Here is a 27486-nt window from a genome sequence, read left to right on the forward strand (position 1 = left end):
AAGTATGGAGGATCTTTTAACAAATAAAAAGAAAATATTACATAGCATTTAAAAAAACAAAAAAAATATCAATATAATGTAAATGTTTTAAAATTATTCCAACTTTTTTATTAGAAGTTTATAAACTTTTAATATTTTTAATACAACGTTTTAAACTAATATTTAACATAAATATTTTTAAATGTTAAAAAAAATATAAACTGTCATACAAAATCTATGAAACATTTTAAAAATGTTGTAAAAGAAAGTTTATAAATACATGTATGAAAGTTATAAAAAAAACTAAAACAAAAAAAAAGTTTAAAACCAGTAAGAAAATTTTAAAACATTTATAAAATATTTTGTTTATAATCACTTGTAATAAAATTATATGAAAGGATAAAAAAAAAAGATTAAAAAATATTATAAGTAAAGTTCAAAACATTGTATTAGAAAAACCTATAGAAAAAATATCATAAAAATATTGTAAGAAAATATAAAATATCTTAAGAAATTTATAATTAAAAATAATAATAATAATAATAAATTTGTTCATATTTAGGCAACTTTATTTTTTGTACACATTTGAACATTTAACTTGTTAAATGTGTTCACATATTATCTATGTCACCAGGTATAGAAAATGACAGTGGTAATATGTGAACACATTTAACAAGTTCAATGGTCATATATATAGAGAAAAAAAAAGTTACCTAAACGCGAACAAGGTGAAAATGTAATTACCCTCGCAAGTCATTTTCCCAAAAACTTTATCCGCTATTTTTTCCTTTGTCGACAAGATGATTTTTGACAAGCATGATGCATGAATTGTCCTTGAGAAGGCGGTGAACTTAAGGGTTAAATTTCATTAATTAAATATTTATGTAAACAGGCCCACTGAGCACCAAAAAAATACCGATATAAGATATTAAGATTAAAGATAAATCCTTGTATTAGCCACGTTTGGCAACTTTCACACGCTTCATCATCGTGAACTGATACTACTCATTTTTTCATCATCAGCACAAAGGATTTGTGTTATAATTTATCCCCCAACAATTTATTTATTTATTTATTTTTTTTTGTAATCTGATCAGTTTCATCATTTTAGATGACTACAAATTCAATCAAACACTATAAACAACATCAAACAATAGATCTATGAAAAGCATCAATTCATTTTCATTAAAACATAACAATTTTGGAATAACTACACTGGAAATCATGAACCCTTAATCACCATTTTAGGGTAGTACCAAAATAAACCCTAATTTTTTGTAAGGATAAATCTAGGCTCGCTCGCCTCTTATCCTCTCCTAGCCAACTACATATCTTTCTTTATCATTGTCACTCTCTTTGCATGAATCGCACACAAATTGGTATCCTCAAACAATCCGACCAAATAAGCTTCTGACGCCTCTTGAAGCCCAGCCACAACACAGCTCTGAAACCTCAGATCCGTCTTAAAATCTTGAGTAATCTCTCTTACTAGTCTTTGAAATGGAAGTTTCCTGATCAAAAGTTCAGCGCTTTTCAGATACTTACGGATTTCCCTCTGCGCGACTGTTCTCGATCTGTGAGGCTTCTTCACTCCTCCGGTCATTAGATCAGATTTCCTGGCCGCCTTAGTCGCTAGTTGCTTCCTTGGAGCTTTTTCTCCGGTGGATTTGTGAGTAGTTTGCTTTGTTCTGGCCCTATTTTAGCTAACAATAAAATATTGACTGTGATTAGACTAGAGAAAGATTTGATTGCAGATGGTGATTTCGTTAGGAGTTGAGTGGTTTTAATTAGGGTTCTTGAAAACAATTTTGGCAAATTTTGAAAATTTTGAGGTGGACTTGTAGCGCGAGATTTAGTCGGTTAGATTACTGGAAGAGAAATTAGACGACTGAGATTTGATATTAGGAGTGGACGCGGATTGAGATCCATGTGTTCCATGCCCACGAAAAACAAATATTAGTAGGGATATCTTTAATTTAAAATTAAATTTCTAATTTCTAATAGTATATGATTGTTAGAACCAAACTTTTTTAATTATAACAATCCTATTACATTTTATTTTGATTTTGATTTATTTTCTATTAATAGTTGTACTAACTCATAATTATCTAGCACAAACAAAGATAACATCTACCAAGCCAAATCAATATGCTTCTTTCGGTTCAATAATATAACTTTAGGAAAATAACTTACCAGGGTAACCATCTTTATCGTTTTGTTTACATTTAGGTAATTTTTTATTTTTGTTCACATTTAACCATTTAACTTGTTATATGTGTTCACATATTGCAATTATCATCGGTTATAGCATTTGATAATGGTAATATGTGAAAATTTAACAAATTAAATGGTCAAATGTGTATAAAAAACGTTGCATAAATGTGAACAAAACGAAAAATTAATCACTTTGATAATTCATTTTCCCCACTTTTAATAACGGTTTTATTTTTAATATTCGCTTGTATTATTTTTTTTCAAACGTTATTTTTAAAATATTCATAATTTCCTAAATATTAATTAAATATTGATCAATTTTAAACATTACCTTTTAATTAATAAATATGTTTTTATTTTGTGAAACATTTTATATAGTCTCTTATAATTTTTTCCTTTTGTTTTTAAGCATATACAATATTTTTAAAGTAAATAATATCTAACAATAAAATTAAATAAATTAAATATGTAACAATAAGTATGGATGATCTTTTAAAAAATAAAAAGACAATATTACTTAGCATTTAAAAAAAAACTATATAATGTAAATGTTTTAAAATTATTCCAACCTTTTAATACTTTTTAATTAGAAGTTTATAAACTTTTAATTTTTTTAATACGACGTTTTAAACTAATATTTAACAAAAATACTTTTAAATGTTATAAAAAAATATAAATTGTCATACAAAATCTATGAAACATTTTAAAAATTTTGTAAAAGAAAGTTAATAAATAAATGTATGAAAGTTATAAAAAACAAACAAAAAAATAAATAAAACCTGTAAAAAAATTATAAAACATTTATAAAATATTTTGTTTTAAAATCACTTGTAATAAAATTATATGAAAGTATTAAAAAATATTATAAGTAAAGTTCAAAACATTGTATTAGAAAAACCTATAAGAAAAATATCATAAAAGTATTGTAAGAAAATATAAAATATCTTAAGAAATTTATAATTAAAAATAATAATGATAATAAAATTGTTCACATTTAGAAAACTTTACTTTTTGTACACATCTGACCATTTAATTTGTTAAATGTGTTCACATATTATCTTTGTCACATGGTATAGCAGATGACAATGGTAATATGTGAACACATTTAACAAGTTAAATGGTCAAATATGTACAGAAAAAAATTACCTAAATGTGAACAACGCGAAACTGTCATTACCCTCGCATGTCATTTTCCCTACAACTTTATCCGTTGTATTTTCCTTTGTCGAAGAGATGATTTTTGTCAAGCATGATGCATGAATTGTCCTTGAGAAGGCGATGAACTTAAGGGGTAAATTTCATTAATTAAATATTTATGTAAACATGCCCGCAGAGCACAAAAAAAATATCGATATAAGATATTAAGATTAAAGATAAATCCTTGTATTAGCCATGTTTGGCAACTTTCACACGCTTCATCATCGTGAACTGATACTACTCATTTTTTCATTATCAGCACAAAGGATTTGTGTTATAATTTATCCATCAACAGTTTTTTTTTTTTTTTTTTTTTTTGTAATCTGATTAGTTTCATCATTTTAGCTAGCTACAAATTCAAACAAACGCTATACACAACATCAAGCAGTAGATCTACGAAAATCATCAATTCATTTTCATTAAAACATAACAATTTTGGAATAACTACATTGGAAACCATGAACCCTTAATCACCATTTTAGGGTAGTACCAAAATAAACCCTAATTTTATGTAAGGATAAATCTATGCTCGCTCGCCTATGATCCTCTCCTAGCCAACTACATATCTTTCTTTATCATTGTTACTCTCTTTGCATGAATCGCACACAAATTGGTATCCTCAAACAATCCGACCAAATAAGCTTCCGACGCCTCTTGAAGCGCAGCCACAAAACTGCTCTGAAACCTCAGATCCGTCTTAAATCCTAAGCAATCTCTCTTACTAGTCTTTGAAACGGAAGTTTCCTGATCAAAAGTTCAGTGCTTTTCTAATACTCATGGATTTCTCTCAGCGCAACTATTACCGGCCTATAAGGCTTCTTCACTCCTCCGGTCACCCGAGCAGATAAAATAACAAAAAAAAATCTATTTAATATAAATGTTTTAAAATTACTCCGAATTTTTAATACTTTTTAATTAGAAGTTTATAAACTTTTAATTTTTTTAATACAACGTTTTTTGAACTAATATTTAACAGAAATATTTTTAAATGTTATAAAAAATTTGGATTGTCATATAAAATCTATGAAACATTTTAAAATTTTTGTAAATGATAGTTTATAAATAAATGTATGAAAGTTATAAAAAAACTAAAACAAAAAAAAAAAATTAAAAACCTATAAGAAAATTTTAAAACATTTATAAAATATATTGTTTAAAATCACTTGTAATAAAATTATATGAAAGTATAAAAAAAAAAAGTTTAAAAATATTATAAGTAAAGTTCAAAACATTGTATTAAAAAACCTATAGGAAAAATATCATAAAAATATTATAAGAAAATATAAAATATTTTAAGAAATTCATAATTAAAAATAATAATAATAATAAAATTGTTCAAATTTAAGTAACTTTATTTTTTGTACATATTTGACCATTTGACTTGCGAAAATGTAATTACCCTCGCAAGTTATTTTCCCTTCAACTTTATCCGCTATATTTTCCTTTGTCGACAAGATGATTTTTGTCGAGCATGATGCATGAATTGTCCTTGAGAAGGCGGTGAACTTAAGGGGTATTTGATAAATATTGATTGGTTCACAAACATGATTGGGTCTGAGGTTAATTGAAACTATATTTGACTAGAACTATGTTATTTGATTATATGAATCATTTTACTCTTATATTTGCAATACATTATAGTTTATCACATTAATTTTCTACTTTGTTACATTTTCATTTAGCATTTACCAATTAATTATTATAATCGTCACCCTTGCCGATTTTCTTTCTAATTTACTTTTCATTTATTTATTATTAATAAATTATAAAACAAAAGCAAAACTCCTCAACTTCAAACTCCAACCCACCTAAACTATATCTCTATTTTTATATTTTCTCATCTTTAATATATAGGAACACCAAACTATAAAATCCATCTTCTAATAATATACACCGTCAGCCATCATATCATCCGTCTCATACCCTTATTCCCGTCGTGGTGTGTATATCATCGACTCAAACAAAGACCAAATTTGGAGTCAAATTCCAACCTTACAGGTTTGATTTATTATGAAGATCAAAAAATATTTATTTCGAAAACTATGGATTTTTGGTTTGTATTATCATCGAGGAAGACCGAAATCTAAACTACTCCCATTGTTGAAACAGACTCGGGTTGATACAGACCCGACATAGCTACTTGTTGTCGCATAGGTTGATACGGACCCGACATATGGGGTTAATACAAACCAGACACAAAAACATGATGTTATATGTATATGTGTATTGTATGTGGTATTTTAGGGACTCACTAAGTTTTGTACTTACGATTTTATGTTTATGATTTTAGGTATTTCCGGTTCGAAAGGGAAGGGCCAGTGTGACTCCACAACATCCCCCCAGAGTTTTTCGCATTGACAAATTATGATCTTTACGCATTGGAAAATTATGACCTTTACTCTGATGTTTAAATAACATACTCGCTTTAATCGGTTTTGGAATAACTCTTTTGTATGGTTTACTATTTTGCAAATGAAAAGTTACTATAAATTTTTGGAGGGTTACAGTTAGTAGTGTAAGCTTTAAATTTTATGTATTTTCAATTTCTAAGTTAGATTTTTGTTTCCAATTATTAATGTTATTTTTGTTATTAGTAAAATGCTTGTTAGATTTTAAAATTATTATTTTTATTAAGTAAATGTTCTTTTTGCATTTATAAAATATTTATTTATGTATAATAATTATGTTTTTTATTTAATACAATGTCAAAATAAGTAAATAAATATATAAATAAAAAGATAAATAATGTGGAGAGAACCATATCCAAATGCTAGTGAACATGTAGTGAAGATGATGTGTCATATACGTGGCATCACTTTTTTAGTGGGTTGGTGGTGATCATACCCACATCCTTACAATTTTCTGCATAAAGATCATTGTGCCTATAAGTCTTCATTCTTCTTGCAGAGCACAAAGTAACAATAATCCAAATGTCTCGTGTCATATAAGTTGAAAGCACATGTCAATGCAACTTTATAATAAGCCATAACAAAAGACCGTTCAAAAATTTGACAATAAAATCTTATTTTCATGTAAAATTAACATGATTTATTCTTTGATTATTTCATTTTACATATTCAGCTGATCAATTCACAAAACGTAAACAAAAAAAGTTGTATATGGTTTTTGTAAAAACATTTTTGGATACCAAGGTTTAAAAGAACAAATCGAGCCCCGAAGCGTTTTCCCTTCGCCACACAAGGCGTAAGTCTCGAGGCAAAGCGGGGCGAAAATAAAAAATAAATATAAAATTGTATATATTATAGAAAATAAAATCCTAAACATCAATTAAGTAATTGTTAACAAGAACATATTAATTGTAATTATTAGTAAAAAAATTTATATATATATATATATATATATATATATATATATATATATATATATATATAGAGAGAGAGAGAGAGAGAGAGAGAGAGAGAGGAATGTCACATTTTAGTCCACAGTTGTGGTTGTCCCCGTTCTCAACTTATAGGATAATATATAACTAAGGTGATGTTTGTTTTTTCTGAGGCAAAATGTCTGCAGTCTGCGGACCACATCTGTAGACCTCTGCAGCAGAAGAGGTGGACCAAACGCCTGCAGTCTGAAAAAATAAGATTGTTTGTTTTTTTTAACATCTGCAGGCTACTAAAATAAACTAAAATCTAAATAAACTGATTTTTTTAAACTACAAAGTGATTTTTTAATATATTTATAACTTTGTTATAAATAATTAATAAATTTAAATCAACTTTTAGTATTATTGTATAAAAATTGAAAATAAAAATGGTACAAATTAACGTATATATTTGAAAAAAAAACCCAACAATTTTGGTGATAAAGTTATGTCTAAACATTGTAATTAGAAATCAAAGAATTTGATATATAAATAAATGGAAATAAACTTCGATTTATGCAATTAAATCAATTAAAAACGTGCCATAAATATATGTCTAAGAAATTGACGATGCTTTATTAAATAACTAGACGAATTTCCGCGCGTTGCGCAACGAAGATTAAAATATATGTTTAAAATGGTTATGTTATTGACATAACTTTGAGATAATATTTTTACACTAATATATATATATATATATATATATATATATATATATATATATATATATATATATATATATATATATAATCTCTATTATTTTGAACAATAATATTCATTGACATCAACCCATATTCCTTATTAATAGAATTAAATATAATTATATATTTGGTGTTCTTTTTTAACAATTATTATTATTATTGATTAATTATATTTTTACTTATACGATCATTTTCTAATTTCAATATTGATGTTCACTTAAAATACAATTTATTTATAGCTAAATGTAATTTATAACTTGATGTTATTATCATTTAAAAATGTTATTCATTAATTTTAAACCATTTATTATTAATAATAAGTTAAAGAAGACTTTTAAGAAACGCTTAATATTATTATTAAAATGTGAAACGTACACTAAATAATAAAGTGATACGATAGAAATTTTGCATTTCAAAAGAGACTTGCATGGATAATATGACATATCCATGTAATTTGATTTTGTTATTTATAATTGTTGTTTATTAATTTTAAAATCACTTGTTATTATTAATAAGTGAAAGAAAATTTTAAAAAACGCTTATTATTATAATTAAAATGTTAAACATATACTAAAATATAAAGTGATAAGATAGACAATTTGCATTTTAAAAAAGGCTTATATGGATAATATGGATAATATGACATATCCATGATTTTTAATTAATTATTGTTTTGAATAAACATGAACATACAAACATGTATACAATAATTAATTAAATAGTATATATATCACCTTCCATAACATATGATTAATAACATGAATATAATATAATTTACATTAAAATTTCAACCACAACATACAATGATATTTTTAAAAGAATACTTAAATCAAGAAAATACAAAAAAGAATTAGTATATAACAAACTTACTAATTAAAAACTTCAACATAATAATATGGCTCGAAAAATTATTCAAAGCCCTCAAACCAACACATTTAACTTTAAACTTGTTTTCTTTGTGAATTTTGTATGTGATTTGTATTTATGTGTCTACTAAAAAAGATTGACCTTTTTTATAGTAGAGTATCCATTAATTGTTTATTAAATATATTATATAATTTATAAAACATTTGAATTGTTTATCATTATTAAGAGACTTTTGAGTGGTATTCATTAAAATAAGAGGTTTCAAATGCATGGGGTGTTGGCAAATTTTTATGGGGGTTTCAAAAGCATGAGATTCAAGAAAAAATGTTCGCTTTATAAGTATGTATGATGTTTTATAAAATTTGACACAAAAAATATATGAGTATATATATATATATATATATATATATATATATATATATATATATATATATATATATATATATATATATATATATATATATTCATATTTATATAAACAACTTCAACGACCATTATTGTAATAAAGTTTTTTTTATAAATTTGTCAAAAATATCACGTTTGTGTCGTCGAACTTTTGTTTTTTTAAGTATTGTAACTTTTTTTTTTCAAATTGTTTATCACTAATAAAGTTGGAATAAATATAAATTCAAAAAAAACTAAAAAAAAGTATATGTGTTTTTTAGGCTAGAAGATGTTAGAAGACTCTTGTCCACATCTGCGCAAAGAAAAGGGCGCGCATACATTGTTCGATGCTCCTAATATGGTGGTATGTCGGAATCAAGAAATTTGAGATTCAGAATCTAGTCTGGAATATTAATTTCATCATGCGATACTAAGAAGAAGAAAAGATGCAATGTGAAAATAAGAAGACTAGGTGCGATCGGAATAGAAAATTAGTCAAAATTAGGCTAAAAAAGGTGCATGTATCTCATTTACGAACGGATTATACCGTATGCTATACACACCTAGAAACGGCACTTCATGTACGTTTTATGGCAGATTCATGTCTTTTTTCGATTTTTAAAACCATGTTGGGTACCACACTAAAGTTACTTAAAATTCCCATTTACTTGTTTCCAATCCATGCGAAAACAGTATTTTCTAGCACAAGGGATAAACATTTAACACATGGTTCTCTTAGGAAAGCTAGGGTGGCTTTGTTGGCATAACCACATAGTAGACACGTTTGATATGTTTCACGAGTCTCACCATCGAGTTACTGTTCAACTTTTATTATCAACCCAAAGGATTTGTTTGTTATAACTTATCTTTTTTTTTTTTGTAATCTGATTAGTTTAGTCATTTTAGGTGGCTACAAATTTCATTTTAGGTGGCTACAAATTCAATCAAACGCTATAAACAACATCAAACAGTTAACAGTAAATCTACGAAATCATCAATTCATTTTCATTAAAACATAACAATTTTGGAATAACTACATTGGAAATCATGAACCCTTAATCACCATTTTAGGGTAGTACTAGAATAAACCCTGACTTTATATAAAGATAAATCTAGGCTCGCTCGCCTCTTATCCTCCTAGCCACTTACATATCCTTGGGCATGATTGTAACTCTCTTTGCATGAATCGCACACAAATTGGTATCCTCAAACAATCTGACCAAATAAGCCTCCGACGCCTCCTGAAGCGCAGCCACAACACTGCTCTGAAACCTCAGATCCGTCTTAAAATCCTAAGCAATCTCTCTTGAAGCGCAACCACAACACTACTCTGAAACCTCATATCAGTCTTAAAATCCTAAGCAGTCTCTCTTACTAGTCTTTGAAACGGAAGTTTCCTGATTAAAAGTTCAGTGCTTTTTTGGTACTTACGGATTTCCCTCGGTGCGACTGTTCCCGACCTGAATCTGTGAGGCTTCTTCACTCCTCCGGTCGCCGGAGCAGATTTCCTAGCCGCCTTAGTCGCAGTTGCTTCCTTGGATCTGCAAGCAGTTTGTTTTGTTCTGGCCATATTTTAGCTAACAAGAAAATATTGATTGTGTTTAGAGTAGAGAGAGATTTGATTGCAGATGGTGATTTCGTTAGGAGTTAGTGGTTTTTATTAGGGTTCTTGAGAACAATTTTGGCAAATTTTGAAAATTTTGAGGTGGACTTGTAGCGTGAGATTTAGACGGTTAGATTACTGGAAGAAAAATTAGACGGTTGAGATTTGATATTAGGAGTGGACGCGGATTGAGATCCATGTGCTTGACACCCGCGAAAAACAAAGCTTAGTAGGGATGTATTTAATTTAAAAATAAATTTTTAATTTCGTATACTATATAGTATATACGATTGTTAGTCGTTAGACCCAAACTTTTTTTTAATTATCACACTCCTATTTTTAGTACATTTTTATTTTGATTTTGGTTTCTTTTTACTAATTAGTTGTGCTAACTCGTAATTATCTAGTGATGCCACAAACAAGTATAACAACTACTAAGTCAATCAGTATGCTTCTTTAAGTTCAATACATACAATTCTTGTTCATTATATTTCCCTTAATTTGTCTATACGATGTTTTTGTCAAGCATAATACATAAATTGTATCAACCTCTCCACACAATTGTGAATTGTCTTCTTCTCGAGAAGGCAAGGAACTAAGAGTGAGAAAGGAGAGAAGACAATGATGTTGGTAAGGCTTGAAAATAAAGCCGACAATATTTTAAGCGAGCAAAATATATTATAATAGATTTTCATCAAAAAATGTTTGGAGTTTTGGTAAATCTCCGTGCACCAATGCTACTCAAGTCAAAGAAGCAGATAAAGCTGATGATGATGTTGAGATGGAAAAGATGGAATACTTAACTTATAAAGGATTAATATTAAAAATATTAAATGAGCTTTATTTACTTTGTGAATGTCAACCTCGTCCCCAAACAATTTATTACTCTATTTCATATTTCATACTAGAATACAAATTTAACAATGCAAACTTTAATGAATAATATCGTAACTTAAAGACTGTCCACGAAGAGATATTGCACATTCTCGACATTACTTGTAACATCCAAACATTACACTCAATTCTTGCTTTTTATAACATATTTTATTAGATAAAAACACCATTTATTCCATTCTTAGACCAAACATTACACTCAATTCAAAGTTGTGTTCTGTCAGATATCTTTTCAGCCTGAGATGTGAGTTTTCCTCATTATACTTGTGGGTCGAAGGCACCAATGACGGCACACTATATTATTTATCGTGGTTATAGGATAATATTATGCTAGTAATTGATTGAGTAGTAAATCTATATTTTATCTATATTTGTTGGTTCTGTGTTTTTGTTTGTTTGTTACATATGTTGGCATAATGTGGTTGGGTTTGGAGTGTTACAAATTTCAAATTAATGATTAACGGGTGATTTTTAAATTTTATGACCTTTGGAGTGTTACAAATTTCAAATTAATTCGGATTAATAATTAGTTAATTATAATTGATTTCTTATTAATTTATTAACTAATAAATTAACAAATCAATTATTTAATTATTGATCTTATGTTAATTTATTAATCAAATAACAAATTAACATATCAATTATCTATTCCCAATTAATGTACTAATCACATAATATATTAACACATCATTTTTTTCTATCTATATCTTAATATCATTTCTAACTATGTCTTCTTATGAGGACAACCTAAAAATGTATTTGCTTATACTGATACCAATTTAATTATGAGCTTAGACACCTTAATCTAAAAATTCTATCATAAAAATGAAAAAATTATTTTGAAAATTAGGACGTTACTGTTGGATTAGTGTCTAAGTCCATAACTATTTTGGTATGTACTTGACCCGATGGTGCATGGTCCTTTTGGGTTGCCTTCACCAAAGCAACTTGATTGGAGAAATAACTAGAGAGAGAGGTTATTATGATTTATTAATATGTTATAAGAATAATATATTAAAGGAGAAATCATATTTGTTTAATTAATATTAGTCAATAATTAATTAAGAATTAATTTTGTGATCAAGTGTAATTAATTAAACTAGAGGGGCTGAATTGTAATTATGTGATAGTTACAAAATAAGGTAAGGATTATCTTATTAATAGGTTGGACGAATTCAAGGTGATAAGGCCTTAGAATTCGACTAGGATAAGGGTTTTCAAGGCTTATCTAATGGTTACTTGGTGGGCAAGCACTAGATAAGGATAAGGACTAAAACCCTAATCTCTACACCTATATAAAGACCCTCAAGGCTCATGAATTCGTCCATGCCTTCCCAAGAGGTCCTAGAGACGAATTCTTATACCTCTCCTCTCTCTTTATACCTTCTCCATTTGCTCTTGGTGTTTGTAAGCCATTAGAGGAGTGACACTTGTGACTCTAAGCCTTCCAAAGTTAATTCAAGGAGGAATTGAGATTGTTATTGCTACATAACAATCAAGGTAACTAAACCTAATTATATGTTAATATCGATTTCCATATGTTAGAATTAGGGTTTATAGTCTTGGATTCAAAGCATGTACAATAGAGAAACCTAGATCCAAGCATTAGGGTTTGTATGAGCACATAGGATGTCTTAGGACCAAAACCCATCAGTTACAACCACCATCACCAACGACTGTCACTATCATCCTCCATCATCACCAACTTTAACCACCTCCATTTCTGCCCATACCTCCTTTACCTTCTCCTTCCGCCTTCGCCCAAAAACCGTTGTAGAAACAAAACCACACACAAAACATGGACTTGTTCCTAAGCTAGCCCCCATATATGAAAATGGAAATCAAAATGGAGTATTTAATATTTGAAATAAATGTGTTTTTTTTGGAAAATGGAAATTTGAATGTGTTCATCCAATATGCAATACCTAACTATCAAACTTGCAAAAAAATAATAATAAAATTCACACATAGTTTCTTAGCCATGCTCTTCACCAAAAAGGAGGGAAATCATTTTAGAAACCATATGTAACTCACATGACTAAAATTTCTTGATCCACGAAATCTAATTGTTATTTGATGACACTAGAAAAAACAACGGTAAAAAAGCATAAAGAGAACGAAAGGATAGTATAGAGATGGACACATAGAAATGGAAGTAATTCCCTGTAACGACGTAAATTTCAAAACAATTTTTCACATTTTAAAAACACACTTTCATTCATAATTGTTATAAAAATGTCATTGTATCACATAACATCACATCCCAAGATCATAATATGTAAAATCCTTATGTGTGTACTGATCAAGCCGGCGCCTTCCCGCGATCCTCACTGGTACCTGAAACACATAACACAACACTGTAAGCATAAATTCTTAGTGAGTTCCCCAAAATACCATATATAACACATATGCCTTTCCAAGCCATAACTCTGTGGGACCTTTCGGTCCAAGTGGCTCAGGGGACTTCCGTCCCGAATCCCGATAGACCTTCCGGTCCTACCCGTATCGACCTTCCGGTCCGTAACATCCTGACCTTCTGGTCCATGTCATCTTGACCTTCCGGTCCTTATCATATATAGCATACATAACACATACATATCACATATCAGCATGTAGCACATATATATCATAGCATATAAGACCTTCCAGTCACACATAGGTACCCTTCCAGGTACAGTATAGTGAGAAGACTTACCTCGGGTATCTCGGATAGTCTCGCACTCGAACACACTGGTCTAGCCCTCGCCTAAACACATAACAATACACTCTCAAATAAATAATGGCTCTCAAAGGCTAGATTAAATCCACTCTACAATTTCCACATAAGGGGTAAAATACCATTTTACCCCTCCCCGACCTAAAAGTCCAAGGGTTGACCAAAACCCTAAAAGTCAACGGAAGTCAACAGGAGGCAGTACGCGATGTGTACCTTCTCTGTACGCGACGCGTACCTTCTCTGTATGTGGGGCGTACGCCAGCGAACCACAAATCAGGGTCTCAACCCCTTACGCTGCGCGTACTGGGAGTTACGCCCAGCGTAAGTCTCAGTTTCAGCCTTTACTTGGATTTTGGTCTTAAACGGTTAAGACACTCCTTCAACTTCCGGATCTGACTCTCCCTAAGCATCTCATCCCATAAAGTCGGAACCTTTAAGCCTTTGCATGGCTGTAAAGGTCCCTACACCCTCTAACACATTTCCTTTTTTCCTCAAAAGGTCTAGATCTCATGCATGACTCAGTTTTTACGTCCAAGATTGCATTTTTATGAACATACAACTCTTATAGCCTTGAAATATGATAGATCTAGGCCAATGGAGACCATTTGCTCATAAAGGCTCCATCTTGGGACCAAAAACCCTAGAAATTGGTCCAAGAAGCACACAACACAAATGACAAGGCAAGTTTTGAGCTTTTTACCTCAGGAAGAAGCTCCAACCTCTGTAAAGCTCAGATCTACTCTTGCCCACAAACTTCTAGCTTCCAAAATGCCCTCTTCTTCTCTTCCACCACCTTGAAATGACACTTTGAAGCTTAGAACACCAACACACTAGCTAGGAACGAAGGAGGACTCTCTATCAGGGTTTCACTCTCTGGAATGGTGGTTGAGGTCAAGGCCATAACATTCCTTTTATAGTGCACAAGCCCCAAATTAGGGTTTTCATCTGGGCTCGCTACGCCCAGCGTAACCCTGGGTACGCCCAACGTACCCTGGCGAGTTTGCGTCCAAATTAAGCGCGCGACTAGCCCACCATTTTACTTAAGGGACTTAACTTGACAACTTGGGAAAATGAGAATGGTTAAATAGCTTTACCTGGATTTCGGGATGTTACAATTCCCAAAATTAGGGTCTTAGATGCTTCCTTAAATGTTGTTCTTTCAACATCTTTATGGTAATATCTTTATGGAACAACACAATCTCCAATCAACTAAAAGTGACCTCTTCCCTTTCTCTTCATAAACATCATCCATGTCAGAAAACTGACATTAATAACAAGTTTTTACATGAACGCACCTGTACACCAACATTTTTCGTCAAATAGTTGACTAGTCACACATTCTAGACCGGTTTCCTGCCTGAACGTATACATATTTAGCGTAATTGAAAAGAACACGAGTAGTGGAAGGGAATAAAGAGGGAAGCCATTTGGTTAACCGGTGGCTGAATCGGGAAGAAATCTGCAAGTTTGATCAATAGAAATTGAGCCATCCGATGAACTAAGGTTTACTTGTTTCAACGGATTGGAATGACGTAAAAAGAGACCATTGTGTGTAAGTGTGTTCATGAAGATGTTTTTGAGTGTTTATGAAGAATAAACTCAAACCAAGACAAATACATGATTTTTTTTTTCATTTTTTTAATGAATAACAATAATATAAAATGAAAAAAATAAAAAAGCTAGACTTTGTAATATGGTCCGACCAAAAATAAAAAGAAAAAACATAAAAACCGAACTCGTAAAAATTTCAATAAGTTGTAATTAATTCAGGTAAACCATAGGATAGACTCCCTCCGTCCCAATATTATTGTCTACAGACAAAAAACACACAGATTAAGAAAAACATTAATTACCACTAACTTTATATAATAAAACGACAGTTTTGTCCTTACTTTGCATTTAATGTTTCATTAAATGCTTATTTGGTTAAGTAATAATGAGAGAGTATTTTGGTAAAAATGTTATTTATTTTTAGAAGTGGACTATAATTTTGGGACGGAAAGAATATTATTTAATTTGTCAATATGTAATTACTTTTATTTTTACATTTGTCTAATAAAAAAAAGAATCGTAAAATTCACTCTAGGAGCCGAGCCGCACCCAGCCATTCATTGCAACCCTAATACACATATAACGCACCCTCACAAATAATTCCTTCTTTCGTTTCATCGTCACTCCCATACCTCCTCTTCTGTTCTTTATTCATTTTTTTGCTTCCACCGTTTCCAACTGATCTGTGTATCAATCTCAGTTTTCCCAATCCATATTATTCATCATCATACATACACTTATCACGAATTCGCATCGGCAAGTAAGATATCTATCTATATGCTACCGTCTATTCTTTACCACAACTCTGTACTCGATTTTCATGCTTTTGTTGTAGATTCGATTCGATGTTGGACGGACTAATCTGAAAATAGTTTTTGATTGTAGTTTATTTGTTGCTTGTAGATTGGGATTTGAATATGTATGTTTTTTGTGATGTAGTCTGATGTTGAAAATTTGTGTGTTTTTAGGGTTCCCAAGGTGTTTTGAGTCTGCACTGGTGAGATTGGAGTAGTTTATTTGTCGACATCATATTAGATTGATGGGGAAAAAGAAGCCGACAGCTCGTGAGGAGGACGGAGGTGCGGTTGGGAGCAAGTCGAGGAAGAAAGCTGTAGTAATTGATGATGATGAGTATTCTGTTGGAACAGAAGTGTCCGAGGAGAAATCAGTTCAGGAAGAAGAGCATGTCGCACCGGTTGCTGGTAAGAAAAAAGGTAAGAAAGGTAAGAATTCGCGAATAAAAGAAGAAGAAGAAGATGTGGAGGATGGTGATAATCCTCAGGAGAGTCAATTTACCGGGAAGAAGAAATCAAAGTCCAAAGCGAAAAAAGGTGGGAGTTCATTTGGTGCTTCAACATCATTTGCATTACTTGGTGATGAAGATGATGAAACTTCTGAAGTAACAAAGGATGAAGAAGACGATGTCAGTGAGGAAGAGGATATTAGCCTTGTCTTTACTGGAAAGAAGAAGCCATCAAAGTCCAAAAAGGGAGGTAATTCATTTGCTGGTTCTGCATTTGCTGCAATTGGGGATGATGATGATGATGATGATGAAGATTTACTAGACGAATCAGGATCAAAACAACAATCTGAGGATGAAGATGAGCCAGTCATTTCCTTTACAGGGAAGAAGAAATCATCCAAATCTAATAAGAAAACCAGTGGTAGTATATTTTCAGCTGCACATTTGCTAGATGAAGAAAACGAGAAAGAAAGTGACGAGGATGATGATGTCCCCATCACCTTCTCTGGTAAGAAGAAGTCTACCAAGTCATCAAAGAAGAAAACCAGTCCACCTGATGTTGCATTAGCTGGTGGAGGAACAGATGAAGATGTTTCAGTTTCAGGGTTGACTGATGAAGACTCTTCTACAATAAAGTTTTCTGGTAAAAAAAAGCCATCCAAGAAGAAAAACAGTAACACAGTGAATGCAGTTGATGAACAAGAACAGCCTAGCACCAGCATTACTAACAAAGAAGCTGATGTTGTACCAGAAACTTCCAAAAACAAAAAGAAGAAAAAGAAAGGTGGAAGAACAGCTCAGGAAGAAGATGACCTGGACAGAATTCTTGCTGAACTTGGTGAAACTTCCGCCCCTGCCTCTGCCCCTCCCCCACCTTCTGCCACTGTAGAACAGCCACAGGAGGAGAAGGCTCAACCTGAGGCAGAACCAGCAGATGAAGGTGGTGAAAAGGATACGAATGAAGAGGCTGTAGAGTCTGCAGCTGCTAAAAAAAAGAAAAAGAAGAAAGAAAAGGAAAAAGAAAAGAAAGCTGCAGGGTTAAAGACAGCAGCAGCCCCTGTTGTGGAGGAAAAACAGGCGGAATCAAAGAGTAAAGTACCTGATAAGAAGGTTCCAAAACATGTTAGAGAGATGCAAGAAAGACTTGCAAGGCTTAAAGAAGCCGAGGAAAAGAAGAAAAGAGAAGAAGAGGAGAAGCTAAGGAAAGAAGAAGAGGAGCGTTTAAAGCAGGAAGAACTTGAAAGGATCGCAGAAGAGAAAAAACGTTTGAAGAAGGAAAGAGAAAAGGAAAAAATGTTGAAGAAGAAACAAGAAGGAAAACTTTTGACAGCAAAACAGAAGGAAGAAGCCCGAAGATTGGAGGCAATGAGGAATCAAATACTTGCAAATGCTGGTGGTTTGCCTGTATCTGCACCAACAAAACGACCCAAGTACCAAACAAAAAAATCAAAGCCACATGCAAATGGCAAAGGTCCTTCCACCAATGCTAATGAAGTCACGGAAGCAGAGAAGGTTGATGACGTGGAAGTAGAGAAGTCTGATGACATGGAAATGGAAAAGATAGAAGCCCCGTCAGTTGAAGAGAATGGGAACAAAGAAGATGAAGAAGAAGAAGATGATGATGAATGGGATGCAAAGAGTTGGGATGATGCTGATCTCAAATTGCCAGGTATAAGTGCATTTGCTGACGAGGAGGAATCCACTGCACCTCAACCTAAACCCGAATCTGCACCCGTAGTTAAAAAGGAGATTAAGAGTAGTAATGATTCAGGGGCAACTAATGTACCCAAAGAAATGCATCAAAATCATGATAGTAAGGAAAATCAACCTGCAACAGTTGTTGCAAACAAAGGTAAGGGTAAAAAGGAAGAGAAGAAGGAAGAAGAAGATGGTGAAAAGACGCTTCGGTCCCCAATATGCTGCATTATGGGTCATGTTGATACTGGGAAAACCAAGTTGCTTGACTGTATTCGAAGGACTAATGTTCAAGAAGGTGAAGCTGGAGGAATCACCCAACAAATTGGTGCCACTTACATTCCAGCAGAGAACATTCGTGAGAGAACAAAAGAATTGAAAGCCGATGCAATACTCAATGTCCCTGGTTTATTAGTAATTGATACGCCTGGCCATGAGTCCTTCAAGAACTTAAGGTCTCGGGGTTCTGGGTTATGTGATATTGCCATTTTGGTTGTTGACATTATGCATGGATTGGAACCACAGACTATTGAATCACTAAATCTATTGAGAATGAGGAATACAGAGTTCATTGTGGCCTTGAATAAGGTTGACAGATTATATGGGTGGAAAACATGTCGCAATGCACCAATTGGGAAAGCAATGAAACTTCAGTCCAAAGATGTTCAACTTGAATTCGAGCATAGGCTCACTCAGGTAATTGTAAATTTGTAATCCCACAAGAACATCTGTTTTCTTTTCTTGCTGGCTTTCTCATGGATTTGTGCTTTGTGACTTCAGATAATTACAGAATTCAAGGAGCAAGGATTGAATACCGAATTGTACAGCAAGAATAAAGACAGAGGAGAAACTTATAGTATTGTACCCACAAGTGCTATCAGGTAGTTTTTTTTATGTGATCTACTGTTCATACATCATTTGAATACTGGGTATTGAATTTTGAACCAAATTTTTGCTTTTGGGGGCAATTCAGTGGTGAAGGCATACCTGAGATGTTGTTACTACTTGTCCAATGGGCTCAGAAGACAATGATTGAAAAACTTACATACAGCAGTGATATTCAGGTATATTTATTATATCTTCTTTTTCCAGTTCACCTTTTTTTTTTCTATGAGAGCTCTGATCACTGATTCTTGGAATGAATTTTTGTTAGTGTACGGTGTTGGAGGTTAAAGTGATAGAAGGGCTTGGAACAACCATTGATGTGGTATTGGTTAATGGTGTTCTTCATGAAGGAGATGAGATTGTTGTTTGTGGCTTTCAGGCAAGTGCAAACACTTTGTTGCTACATTCGAGTTACTTTCTGTTTGTATGCTATAATAAATACAATATATGGAAGAATGATATGCTATTTCTTGTTTAACAAACAAATGTTCTTGTGCAGGGACCAATTCATACGACAATCCGATCATTGTTGACTCCTCATCCAATGAAGGAACTCCGAGTAAAGGTGAGGATATGTTTGAACCTTTTTGGGCATTTTAAATTTGACAATTGATAGTTTTTCAAATTCATTAGTTTTGTTGAGTCTTTATGAGTTTGATTGTTGTTTGATTCAGGGAGCCTACATTCATCATAAAGAAATCAAAGCTGCACAAGGGATCAAAATTACTGCTCAGGTGATGCTAGTTTGCAAATTGTTTCTTCAATTAGATAAATGAGGCGACTTGTCTTTTGAACTGTCTACAATAGATGCGATGTTTCTTCTTTTGAGAAACATGGTTCACCAAAATTTTAATTTGATTCCACTAAGTCATTATCAATGACGACCAGATCTTGGTGGGTCAGGTAATATAAGAGTCTGGAATTGGAATCTTGAATTCTATTCCGCGGTGTGCTTGGTTGCCAAAAGAAAAAGTTATCCTCATAAACTGATTAAAACAAAAAGTAAAAACACATTCTTACTTAAACATAATATACATTCCAATTATTAGATAGATTTACAAGCAAATCAAATTAGCAAAGGAATGTGATTGATTTCCATTCAACTTTCTGCCAACTAAGCACATGATAGAATACAAATCCTTCAGATTCTAAGGCAGTGTTGGGTGGAATGAAAAAATGCCACATTGGAATGAAATGTTATTCCTTTTCATGGGCTGATTTTCATTCCATGGGGGAGGGGGTTCTTTAAAAAAAATTCATTCCTTGATAGAATGGAATGATACATTGTAATTATAACTTAGTTTTACTTGTAAACTCTTTATAACATTTATACTTTTAAAAAATATTAAAATTTCAATTTAATTGTTCTTTGTTATTTTCCAAAAATAACAAAGAATTTTTTTGATTGAATGGAATGATACATTGTAATTATAACTTAGTTTTACTTGTAAACTCTTTATAACATTTATACTTTTAAAAAATATTAAAATTTCAATTTAATTGTTCTTTGTTATTTTCCAAAAATAACAAAATATTTTTTGATCATAATTCTATTTTGATATTTATCTTTATTTGATATTTTATCTTTGTAATTATTTTTGTTAGTGAAATTAAATAACTTTTTTTTACTATTTGAAATACATATAGTACATATTTCAAACATATGAAATATGTTTCTAAGCAATTCTTTGCAATATATCTTTCTTGATTAAAGTTTATTATTATAAATAACCTTTTATTCTTTTTTTATCAAGTTAATTTCCAATTGTACATAACAAACATGTTTGAAAGCCTCGTTCCATTCCATTACCTTGCTCATTCCATTCCTTTGTGATTCAATTCCATCATACCAGCAAGCCCTAATTCCTTTGATAGATTCTTTGAACCAAACACCAGTCCCTAACTCTGTTCAACTTGTTTTTTTTTTTTTTTCAGAATCTGGAGCATGCAGTGGCTGGGACTGCCCTATACGTGGTGGGACCCGATGATGATGTGGATGAAATCAAGGAATCAGTGATGGACGACATGAGAAACGTAATGAGTAGAATTGATAAAAGTGGTGAAGGAGTTTATGTACAAGCATCTACTCTTGGATCACTGGAGGCATTACTAGAATTCTTGAAGACTCCAGCTGTAAACATACCTGTTAGTGGTATAGGCATAGGCCCTGTTCATAAAAAAGATGTCATGAAGGCCAGTGTCATGCTGGAAAAGAGAAAAGAGTATGCAACAATCCTGGCTTTTGATGTCAAAGTGACCCCAGAGGCACGTGAGCTTGCAGATGATCTTGGGGTGAAGATATTTCTAGCTGATATCATTTATCATCTGTTTGATCAATTCAAGGCGTATATTGATAATCTTAAAGAAGAAAAGAAGAAAGAAGCTGCTGAAGATGCTGTGTTTCCATGTGTTCTTAAAATCATGCCCAATTGTGTCTTCAACAAGAAGGATCCCATTATTCTTGGTGTTGATGTTCTCGAGGGCATTGCTAAGGTAATTTCTGTTGCTCTGCTATAAATTATAATTGAGTAGATTTTTCAAAGTAGAAAAGCAATTGAAAGTACAATGTTATGTGTGTGTAGATTGGAACTCCAATATGTATTCCTCAAAGGGAATTTATTGATATTGGACGGATTTCTTCCATTGAGAATAATCACAAGCCAGTCGATATCGCCAAAAAAGGATCAAAGGTGGCTATCAAGGTATGTGTCTTTTTTTTTTCAAGTTATATATACTTACACATTTCATTAAAATAAAAAAAAATGAAAATTTAATATCTTATATTTGAATTGGCAGATAACTGGAAGCAATGCTGAAGAGCAACAAAAAATGTTCGGGAGGCATTTTGAAATGGAGGATGAACTTGTCAGCCATATCTCAAGGAACTCAATCGATATACTAAAAGCCAATTATCGGGTATGTAAAATAAAAAAAAATTAAAATGTTAAATTTTCTCATAATTAGTAATTTCACATTATCACATACAGAATATCTGTTGACTTTTTTTTTTTACTAATCTGTGTATTTTTACAGGATGAATTGTCGAATGAAGAATGGAGGCTGGTTGTGAAGCTGAAAAATCTTTTCAAGATACAATAATTTTGATTGGTATTTTCATATTTGTGCTTTTTGCTTCAAGGCGGGTGGACAGCGGCTCAACAAGGTAAACAAAGAGAGTTGAATTTAAAAGTCAAATGTCAGAAATAGCCTTTTGTCCATTATCTCTGAATATCAGGTTTCAGAGAATTTTGTGTCTCGTGATTTAGTGTCCAAGAACGGTAAAAATGACGAAATCTGAATGATTTGAGTTTTTTTTGGGATGTTTTGGATTTTTGAATCTTGGTATTATTTCGGTCTTTTATTAAAAATATAAGAGTTAATTTTACGTCAAAAAGATATAGTTATGTCGTGATGATGTCTTAAGTTATGTATTTTGGGTACTTATATATTATTATCATATTATAAGAAGAAAAGTTATCAGTGCATAAACTTTCAGTTTTCATGAAAAAGTAAAACTTGACTTGTTTGGTATGCTTGATTTGACAATGGTGTGCTAACATAGTTTGAATAATCTCATTAAATAATAGCCAAATTTGAGTTTTATTCAAGGCACATTCAATATAACCAGGCGATATGAAAAGTAAACACTCTTTTTGTTAAGTAATCACCCAACACACGCGATGATCAGATCTAACAAATAGAATCCCCTTATAGAAAAATGACTCTAATTTATACATGCTACATACAAGATGCAAAATATTCTATGAAGATCGATGCTCCAGCATTTATGTATGCATGGGTTATTATACCCGCTTACGGGGAACATTATTGTTCAAACTATACTTTAGGTGAAAAATATTTTTGTCTTTATCGCGAGAAATATGTATTCTACACTTGAAAATATCAACTCTTTTGCATGTTTTTACCATTCATGCATGCTCTTTGTCTACACAGAAGATGTGATGATGTGATGCATTAAATGCTTGTCCCCATACACTAATTCTGCAACACTCGCATTTGGGGCTAGAACTTTTATAAATTTTAGTAAAATAAATTTTTAAAAACTTAAATAAAATACAAATAATTTAATTACTTTACTATAAATAAATAAACTAAAATAAATATTAATTCATATTCTTATAACACTGATGATTTTAAATTGCTATTTCTCTTTGATAAGGCTATACGGAGTATAGATTTTTCACGCGTAAGGTAGCCAAGTCACGCATGACTTTGCAAATCACAGTCTCTCTCTCTCTCTCTCTCTCTCTTTTCCCCCTTGTTTTTTTCCTCTCTAAACTCACTACTTCCTTACTACTACACACCATTTCTTAATCTTGATGAGAATCATGTGGGAGGTTGTTTGGATGACGTGACCATCTCTTTGGTAAGAATTATGCGTAAGAATCTCCAAAGCACTCCTTATAGCCTAACCTATAGCTATGTTATGTTAATCAACATTCATGAAAAGTAATTTTGGAAAGAGCTTTGATTCAAATGGGGATTTCTTTGATTATTTTGAAAATGATTTGAGCATGATATTGTGCATCCACTTAGGATGAGTTGAGTTTTATATGGTCTAAACATTTTATACCAAGTGTTATTATACCTATGTTTGGGCAAGTCAATGCTTGTATGGTTTGGGGTCATGGTACCTATGTTTGGGCAAGTCGATGCTTGTATGATTTGGGGTTTCTGAATCTATGATGGAATTCTAGACCGGTCACTTGCACTCGAGGTTAGCTACCTCTTATGTAGATAATGTATGATGGTACATGCTCATAGTGTTTGGAGTCCATATGCGTAGAATGTGTTTCGTGCTACTTTTACATAGACTAATTCTCATCTTAAGGATGAGTGAGGTGTTGTACTTTGAGATTGACTTGAGATTTAGATTAAAAGTATATGTATTACTTATTTAAAATCATTGAATTATTTTTGATAATTGTTGCTATTGGATTTGAAAGGCTTTATCCCCAACCATAGGTGAGAGCAAATACCATGGGTATTGAACCGAACTAATACTTTGGTAATGGTATTGAAGCAATACCAGATATCTTCATTCGGTTAAGTATTTGAAACAATAAATCCTTAAATTTGGTTATTGATGCTGCGGTTTTTGGTGTTGCGGTTTCGGGTAAAAATCAGTACTAATATTGGTACAATATATGTTTATATTCGACCCTTCCAACTTTTTCGAAAAAGCTCGGAATGAGCTGGTTTTTCCCTTCATATTATTCACTCTCTAGTCTTGGCTACAAGTTAGGCTCCAGAATCAAGTTAAGTGGATAAGTATTGACCGAGTTACAATGCCTCAACCATGTGGTGTTGGGGCTGTTTCACATTTTTCTTTTAATTGTATGCCGATCCTCATAATTTTTTTGTAAAAGTCTAAAATGAGCTTATTTTTTCTTGTATCGTCTTCTCTATCTTGGCTACAATTTCGGCTCAAGAACCAATTTAACCGGATAAGCATTAGTGAATAACAAGAACGCATTTAACTTTGGATAGTTAGCATAGATAAACCCTTAGAAAACATAATTACCTTAAATTTTAATAGTTGTAAATTGTTTACTTTATCATTGTCCCTGGTTATTTTGTTACTGCTTCGCATGACTTGACAATCTCCAATGTTAAAGACTTGACCGGTTGTGACTATTTTCGACAAAAATGATTTCGTAAAAAGATTATTATTTTAAAAAAAATTCTTAAAATGCTTATTTTAAATGAGTATTACAAATAGCTTATTGAGTGGGTTCCATAATTATTGTTTTTTTGGACCTGAATACAATTTTGGCATATGAAAACTATACAAGCTAGTGTTGTTCAACAAGCAGTTTAGTTTGACTTGCAGAACCGAAACAATTATTCTCGTTTATCAAACACCGTCTTCTTCTTTTGTTGGATATACATTGGCGCTGCTTCTTTTCCTGTGAAACACTTGGTCAATAAGTTTGACTCTTTTGGTTCTTCACAAATGGTTTGTGCTAGGTTTGACATACAAAAGCTAAACACAATTTTTTGCTTTTTCGAAGAACTATAAGCTAGATACATCACAATCTTGAAATATATAAGCTGTCATAGCTTCTATTGGAAGTCTATACTAATATGTTTTTAGAATACTCATAGAAAATTCTAATTGAAGTCCTAAAACTGCATGGTTGTCCTAAAATCTAGTATTGGCACAGATTTTGTTACACTTAGACCATGCGTTATACCCACCACATACCACATATGTGGTGAGTGCCACATCAGCACCAGATTCTCTACCATCGACTATGGGATACTTACCACTAAACACATCACTCCACCTCATTTTTTTATTTAAATTTAATTCAAAAATACATTAAAATCATTTTTTTAATACTAGTTTTTCCATTAAATTAAAATACCAAATTACATTAAATAAAAACTACATTAATTGAAATTAAAAAAATAAAAATAACAATAAAAATAAAAATTACATTAGTTAAATTAAAAAAAATTAAAAAAAAAACTAAAAACCATAAATAAAATAAACTACCCCCTACGCCTACGTTGGGCTCGAACCGACTCTTTCATCGCTTGGAAAAGTTCAAAGTCTTCGCTCTCAAGGTCGCCCGCTTTCATTTTCAAGATTTCCATATCGGTTTTTGTTTGGAGTGTCTTTTGTGCCTCTTGAAATGATGATTGTGCTTCGATCATTTTTTGTTCCATCCGAGTCATCACCTCGGCCTTCGTTTCTTGAAGTTGCACATATCGATCAAATTTATCGCCAAACATATCCATAACACTAGAATTCAAAGATGTCGACGCCGCTTTTTTTGCTTTATTTCTTCCAACAGGCCGACGAAGAGGTTGGTCGTTTTCAAGATCTATCGGATCGTCGTTGATGTCGATGTGTGTTCGGCCGTCCGATTATTGAAAAGTTCCATCGGGGTTTCTCGAACGCTTTGAACCGAAAGATTGGGAAGTTCCTTCCGTTTGCTCTTTCCATTTTGGGGCGTCTTTCAATTTAGCAACGGTTTCATATACGGAAAAGCTTTACGTGTTGGCGTTGTTTTTTCAAATTGGTCCATGGCCGCCTTGAAAATATCAAAATCGTTCGAGCCGCTTTTGCGTATGTTTAGGAGGTTGTTGTAGATTCCTCCAAACTCGGTGCATTTTAGTCGAATATCTCGCCATTTCGACGTAATTTGATCGGCAATTCGAGTTTCACTTTCCATTAACTCGTAAAAAATGGCTCGGACTTTTTCCCAAAAATTTTCGTAAGGCTGACTATCTCCTACAATTGGATCTTCGGAAGCCGCCACCCATGCCTCCACTAACTTTTCTTCTTCTTCATTTGTCCATGGGACCCATTCTTGGGTGGTAGTGGGTCGGACCGATTTTTTTCCTTTTTCTTTTTTTTGGTTGAGGTGGTGGCGAAGGTTGCGTTTCCGCAACAAAATCGGTGAAAGTGGTGGTTGTGAGCTTGGTGGTTGTGAAATTGGTGGTTGTTGTTGTTGTGACGATTGTTGTTGGAGTTGTTGGAATTGTTGAAATTGTTGGTATTGTTGTTGCATTTGTTGTTGTTGGAAAGCCGGAAAAGGTTGATATTGTTGTTGGAAAAGTGGTGTTTGTTGGACAGGGGAACCACTTTGAAGTAGATTGATAAAACCACCTTGAGGTGACTCCATAGTCGGGAATTGGCGCGGTGTTGTATCTAACGCAAAAGCGTTATCGGGTTTGCGATTTCTGTAGTTTGGAGGGGTGTTTTGGTTGGGATCCATGGTTTTTGATTGTGAAGATGTAGTGTGTAGTTTGTGTATACAGAAAGAAAAGAATGATGTAAAAATTAAGAAGTTAAGGTGTTGTATTTATAGGTAAATAAAGTGGGTAATTTTTTTTTTAAAACCAAAGTAGCCGTTCAACGGCTAGAAAAAATGGTCAAATAGGGGCTTCGATTTCATTGGTTGTTTACGTCCGTTGTGTGGAACACGAAAGACCACGAACACGAGCTACCACGAACCAACGGGGCGATGTGCACAACCGTTGTTCGTGGCCAGCTCAACCATGAACAACCTCGTGGTTAGTATACCATATGGCCTTATAACCTACTAGGTTGTACATGAAGGTTGTTATTACAAAGTTGTCATCATCAAATTACTAAATAGATAATGGTACTAACAAACTCCCTTTTGATGATTGATAAAACAC

General features: G+C 32.2%; 1 protein-coding gene and 2 pseudogenes across 1 annotated transcript; 1 reads left to right on the forward strand and 2 right to left on the reverse strand.

The window, feature by feature from the left end:
• Positions 1-1268: 1268 nt before the first annotated feature.
• LOC111907687 (histone H3.3-like) lies at positions 1269-3383 on the reverse strand (annotated as a pseudogene).
• A 6263-nt stretch (positions 3384-9646) lies between these two features.
• On the reverse strand, positions 9647-10291 carry LOC111907755 (histone H3.2-like; annotated as a pseudogene).
• Positions 10292-16080: 5789 nt separating this feature from the next.
• LOC111907765 (eukaryotic translation initiation factor 5B) lies at positions 16081-22702 on the forward strand. The gene is made up of 11 exons (XM_023903573.3): positions 16081-16245; positions 16454-19119; positions 19204-19304; positions 19397-19487; positions 19577-19687; positions 19808-19873; positions 19983-20042; positions 21244-21801; positions 21891-22010; positions 22105-22224; positions 22342-22702. Exons 2-11 carry the CDS (start codon positions 16525-16527, stop codon positions 22405-22407), a joined length of 3888 nt encoding a protein of 1295 aa, XP_023759341.1. The 5' UTR covers positions 16081-16245; positions 16454-16524; the 3' UTR covers positions 22408-22702.
• The last annotated feature ends 4784 nt before the right edge of the window (positions 22703-27486 follow it).

This window comes from Lactuca sativa, chromosome 1 (genome assembly GCF_002870075.4).
Source record: "Lactuca sativa cultivar Salinas chromosome 1, Lsat_Salinas_v11, whole genome shotgun sequence".
Lineage (NCBI taxonomy): Eukaryota > Viridiplantae > Streptophyta > Magnoliopsida > Asterales > Asteraceae > Lactuca > Lactuca sativa.